At 48.1% G+C, this 6,000-nt stretch overlaps 1 protein-coding gene across 6 annotated transcripts in view; it reads right to left on the reverse strand.

Annotated features, from left to right (window-relative positions):
* The window catches only part of STXBP5 (syntaxin binding protein 5), a 119,037-nt gene extending 113,362 nt beyond the window's left edge, over window positions 1-5,675 (reverse strand). For 5 of the 6 annotated variants that reach the window (XR_014509828.1, XM_083434804.1, XM_083434803.1 and 2 more), the window contains exons 1-2: window positions 4,102-5,675; window positions 2,423-2,520 (exon numbers count right to left, since the gene is read on the reverse strand). Coding sequence is in view for 5 of the 6 variants with exons in the window: in XM_083434804.1 (XP_083290930.1) it covers window positions 2,423-2,520; window positions 4,102-4,257 (254 nt within the window). In the remaining variant the exon portion in view is untranslated. The remainder of the gene's footprint in view (window positions 1-2,422; window positions 2,521-4,101) is intronic. The other variant, XM_083434800.1, reaches the window with a different exon arrangement.
* Between the last annotated feature and the right edge of the window lie 325 nt (window positions 5,676-6,000).

Below are 6,000 nucleotides of genomic sequence, written 5' to 3' on the forward strand. Positions count from 1 at the left end.
AAGGAGTGATCTGTAACAACTCACTCCCAAATATCAAACTGATTTGAGTCTTCATTCACTTTTCTGTAACATTCCAAATTAAGTAACAGGAATCGCTTCTACGGGAAGCAGTGCCAGAGGAAGGATATGCCATAAAGAGCTTACTTCCTGTTTGTCTCACCCCATACTGAGCATAAGCCTCCACACATTGATCCATTCTCAATCTCGGTGGGTCAATACGTGGAACCTGGTGTTCACCCTTGAAAACCAGCAATTAAGAAATAAACAACAGCCACACCTTGCTGACTCTGGCAACAACTACTCTTTCAGCTAAGGAAGCTACTGCTAAAATTCAGAAAGAAACTGCTTCACATCGTGAAATGTAAATGTTTTTTAAGATGTAAAAAGCCATATGCAGATTCAACATTGTGAATCTAAACTTGTAACCAAAAACAAAATAAGCAGTGCAAACAAAGACAAAAAACACCCACTTTTTAAAAACTATTCCTTCTATTAGATGGGCAGACAGATTCTATCAAAGCTTACTCAAAAGTAAATTTTGTGGCTCGTAAAAGCTTGTTCTTTCGGGCAGAATTTTGTAAGAAAAAGACGTGTTGCACACGCCTGCGCTAGCACTGCATGTGTCTTTAGGACAGGAATGGCAACCCTGTAGCTCTCAATATGTTCCTGAACTATGTCTTCCCTAATTCTTAATAAGTGGCTATACTGGCTGGGACCAATTGGAGCTGTAGTTCAATAACATCTGGAAGGCCACAAGCTAACCGTTCCTACTTCAGAAACTACAACCCTTTATAGTCATTCCAAGCAACCAAATCATGAAACTATCATCACTTTTGAGTGCACAACCTTAGAATTCCTTTGCTATGGCCAATATGCCAGGAACAGGCCAACAAATCTCATTTATTCAACCTCAGCCTGTGGCTCCAGAAGCCTTCCTGCCCAAGCGCAACTCAGGCCAGTGGCTGAAGTGAGGTCATGTAAGGCCACCAGACCTCCAACAACACCCAAGGGGAATATGGTGCCCCATTCCTTTATTTCTACCTCTGACCATCAAAGCATACTGCATGTTGAATATACACTGAGTGACCTTAATGGAATTCTTCCATACGTTTGCTGGCTTTTTAAAAATAAAATATTTCTTTTCTAAATACCACTTACTCTCATTTAAGGGTGCACAGTATTGAAACTTTTATCATTGGACATGCTGTTGCAGCAGAAGAGATTGTTACTCACTACCTACTACTTTTAAAAAGCCAACCCCTATTTATGCCTTAGTGAAAAGTTCTACTGATCAACCACCACATTAACAACTCTTTTCTACTAAACTCATTTCTAATCCAGCTAGCGTCCCTGCCACTCAAAATTGTTCCATAAGAGGATACGATATGGTGCTATGCATTGAATATGGGTTACTACCATTATTATTCATTAAAGCTTTCCCTAAAAAAATGTGCATTTCATCAAAACTAGTAGCAAAGTCATAGTGCGGGCGTAGGCAAACTCTGGCCCTCCAGATGTTTGGGACTACAATTCCCATCATCCCTAACAGGACCAGTGGTCAGGGATGATGGGAATTGGAGTCCCAAACACCTGGAGGGCCGGAGTTTGCCTATGCCTGTCATAGTGCAAGGAGAGCCAGAAGTTGTTGGATGCAGCTCCAATCATCCCCAATCACCACGACCAATGCCCAGGGATGAGGGAGCTGGAGATCATCACAATGGTTACCTGTGCCATAGAGTATATGCAATTATTCAATGATTTTCTGAATCATTTCTATTTTTTCAAATTCAGCTATGAAAGATCTAGGCTTAATATTTGTTCATTTTGATTTTAAGGACACACAAAACAATTTTTTCATTTACAGTAAAATTGTGTCTTACTTGTAAAGGAACACCTTGCAATGATTATAGTAAGAACACCGTGTAGCCAAATACATAGTGTTATTCCCTCCCCCCCTCCCCAATTTCAAATTCATTTCCAGTTACAGTTTGTTAAATAATGATTGCTAAACAGAATCCTTATATTCTACACTGAAAACATTATCTGTTGCTTTAAAGCAAGGAACCCTTACAGCAATAGAAAGGAGTGATAGACATAAGGGTCATATTTCCGGTTTACAAGATAAAAACTAACTATCTGCATTAAGAACTGCTAAGTAAACTAGACAGGCTGTTAGCTGGGATACTGCAAAAATAATCAGGATGGTTTCCCAGAAAAATAAAAATACTGGTTCCACTGCTAGTACACTCACATCAGATAAACAGAAGTAAACGCAAAGGAACAGCAGCTTCTCCCCTCCCCCCACTCAAATGCATACCTGACTTGCAGAGTCAATTGAGACACTAACTCCAGCACAGCACAGTAGGTAGGCAATGGCAATCTTCTTAGTAAGTTTCTTTTAAGAAATACAATAAAAGGATACAGCCTTAAAGCGCCAGTCTGAGTCCCGATGGCAAGTATCTTCTGAACAGGATCAAAAGCCAAGGCCGAAGGCTGATAGGGGAAACCATGGCGTACAGTCTGTCATGTCAGAGTGGTGAAGCAATGGTGCAATGGGCAGTAGAAGAAAAATAAAACAAAGAACAAATGAGAAAGAAGCAATGTCATTTTACTTTCACTTAATTAAAGGAACCACAAGTATATGAAAGAGCAGAATTATCTAAAAAAGGGTAAATAATTAATTCAAACCTCACTGAACATGGACATGCTAAAATGAAACCTTAATTCTATCCCTACTCATGTATATTTAAACAAAACAATCTACCCATTCACCTCTCACCTTTATTGTATTCCTAGCCTAATCTGCAATTCTTTCCATAAATAGCTGTGGTTAAGACATCTGAATTAGAATCAAGAGTCCCTGGGAAATGTGATGATGCAGCCAGTTCTGTAAATTAAATGACCACTAATTATTAAAATGGCTCTTCAGAGAGCCATCACTATTTCTCTGAAGCAGGCCCTGAATGACATAAGCTTGCTAGCCCAGGGTAGCTTTCAAAAAACTCTTACCCACACAGACACCCACAACTAGAAATTGCAATAGCAGTCCCCTTCTTTGCAATATCTGAGCCAAATAAATTAAGGTTGAAAAAATGCATTCTATCACATTCAGTCTCAAGTGCATGTCCCCCATGCCTTATAATTACAAAAATAAGTGTGCATCTCAGTTCAGCATTTTGTAGCACTAAAATGTAGGGGGAAATCTGCAAATAAAAGTATACTTAAGTGAAATACATGTGTCATGCCTGAATCACCAAATTAGGCTAGCTGGTGGGAAGTTGCAGGGGGAAGAGGGGGCGAGTACAACACAGGTAACACTAAATAAAGTGTTTTAATCTTTAGGATCAATCTCCCCCCCCCCCCTTGTTGTTGTTTTTTAAGAGAAAGTGTTCAATACACAAACAAGTCAAACTACAGCAGCTTCGGCCACAGGTGTTGCAAAGGTAGAGATGAGCATAACATCCACATCATTTCTTATTTCAATTTGGCACAGCTGGTGAATTAAACTGCTGCATCATCCTTTTGGAATTTAGACCTCAACTGCATATACTGTGCTGTGTCTGGATAAAAATGTTACTAATTCATCCAACCAAGCACCCCATCCTAAAAATTTTAAAGGACTATTCCTCTATAATGAACTGATTGCTGAAGCCTGTTAAAATGCCTGTGCATGGAATGATGGGGAGAATTCGGTGCCAGGTCCCGTTATCCACCCTCCCCCCTTTTATATCACTGATGAACACAACACTGATGAGCCCATTAGATGTTTCTCCTCCAGAGAGAGGCATCTCAAGATCCGCGAGTGCATTTTAGGAATACTGTAGCCTGAAACGCAAGCGGGTGAATTGTGGTTGGAGGGGGAAAGATGCTGCTAAATAAAAGCCTAGAGTCCATCATAGCATTGGCGTCATCGGCGTCGCCTCCCCCACCACCATAATTTTTGTATCAAAAAAAGAAGAGGAGGAAGATAGATGCAAATCGACAGCTTTGGAACTGGAAGCATCAAAGTCCAGAGGCTGCAGAGCCCATCATGGCTACATCATCGTCCTCCACCCCCCCCCCTTTCCTTCCCAACCGGCTGTTAACGGCTGCAGCATTCACCTTGCAGAGCTGGAAGTGCTCGGACTGTAGGGTCTCCTGGATGTCGTTCTCCCGGGTTGCAGGCGGCGGCTGCTGCGAGGAGGCTGCAGCCGAGGAGGAGGACGACGAGCCCGCCGTCAGGCCGTCCAGCACCTTCCTGATGTTAAATTTCCTCATGGTCTCTCCGGCGGCGCACCCTATTCTTCTCCCTCCTCCTCTCCCTCCTCCCCCTCGCCACCCGCCTCTTGCCGTGGCTCCTGCTCCCGCCTTATCACACGCACCTCAGGCAAAGCACAGCAGAGGCGAGCCGAGGAAGGGAAGAGGCAGGCAGGCAGGCGGGAGGGCAGGACAGCTGGTCCCGACTGGGTCGAAGCGGGGGGGGGCACCGAAACAGAAACGCCTCTTTCTCCCCTGCTCTCTCTCTTTCTCCCCACCTTCCCCTTCATCCAACCATCCCCACCACCATGATGTGCATGGAGGGGACCGAGAGCCAGACGCAGAGGCGGAGGGGGCAGAGCACAGACACCCTCGCCAGGTAGGGAAAGGGAGTGGACCTGGCCGAGGAAGAGGAAGAGCCCGACAGGAAGGAAGGAGCACGGAGTAAATAAATATAGCGCGAGGTTAACGCAGCAGCAGCAGCGCTTCCTCCTCCAGACGCGCACGGAAGACACACATACACACACACTCTCTCAGGCAAGCGAAAGCCGGGAGGCGGCGGCTTCCCCCACCCTCCTTCTGCCGGGAATACTCGGAGCGCCTCCCGCCTCGCTTCTCCCTCCAAGGCTCCTCCTGGAAGGCCTCTGCCAGGCAGCCTCTTGCAGGCTCCGCCGTTCCCTGCCTCGCTGCGCCTCGCCGCCCAAGCCTTAATCCTGGGCCCTCTCTCCGCCACTGGCTTCAGGCCCGTCCCTTCCCCACGCACACACGACACGACACGCACACCCCCCTCGCTACTGCGCGCCTGTCAAGCGAGCGAGCCGAGTGCGCGTCTGCCTCGCTGCTTCTCTCGGCCGCCTTCTCCCCCCCGCGCTCGTGCGGCTGCGAGCCACCAAGAAGTGACAGCGGCGGCGGCGGCAGCAGCCTCAGCTTCCCACCCCTTTCCCCTCCTGCCAGTCGCGCATAGTGGGAGCAACTACAGCAGCCGCTGTCATCCCGCCATGTGCCCCCCGCTCCGCCGCCGACTCCCGACTCCCTCCCTCTGCGCCCCAGACGCCGCTGCAACTCCGCCCGCCCCGGACGCCGGCCTCCCCTCAGTGCGACTCCTGCCCCGGGAGCGTCACCTGAGGCGCTTCGCAGTGGTGGTGGCGGCGGCTGTGCCGCCGGCTGTCACACGCCCCCACAACCATCCTCTCTCAAAGGCTGCGCCGGGCTTCCGCTACCTCCTCCTCCCTTTCCCAGCCTCGGTTCCCCTCCTCGCTCGACAAACGCGGAAATTCAGCCCCCGCCGTGAGAAAACAGCGGCGGCAACGACGCTGCTGCTGCTGCTGCTGTCGCCGCCTTCCTTCTCCTCCTCCCTCCCCCACCCGCTCTCCACACGCCACCACTGTGGCAGCTGCCGCTGTTGCCTCCTTAAACTGCTGGTGGTGGCAAAGCCAGAGCGAGTAACGAGGAGCATGCGCGCTCAAAGGCCTCCAGCAGCACCCGGATGTCACTGCTTTCCCCCACCTTTCCCTCTTTATTTATTTATGCATCTCGCCCCCCCTTTCCCCAAATTATTTATTGCTCCTTAGTGCCTGGTCGAGGTCGGTGCAAAGAAGGCCTTTAGGGCCGCAATCACTTACTCAGGGAGTAACACCCACCCATCCACCCACTCCCTAACGTACATGATTAGATCCAACTGCACGTGTGGTGGGTTTGGCCCCACTCTCTCGCGCTAACTTTCCCTTCTGATGTGGCTTAAATAACCACGGCTCCAGTCCTACG

The sequence above is a fragment of the Podarcis tiliguerta genome, assembly GCF_965153285.1.
Source record: "Podarcis tiliguerta genome assembly, chromosome: 3".
Taxonomy (NCBI): domain Eukaryota; kingdom Metazoa; phylum Chordata; class Lepidosauria; order Squamata; family Lacertidae; genus Podarcis; species Podarcis tiliguerta.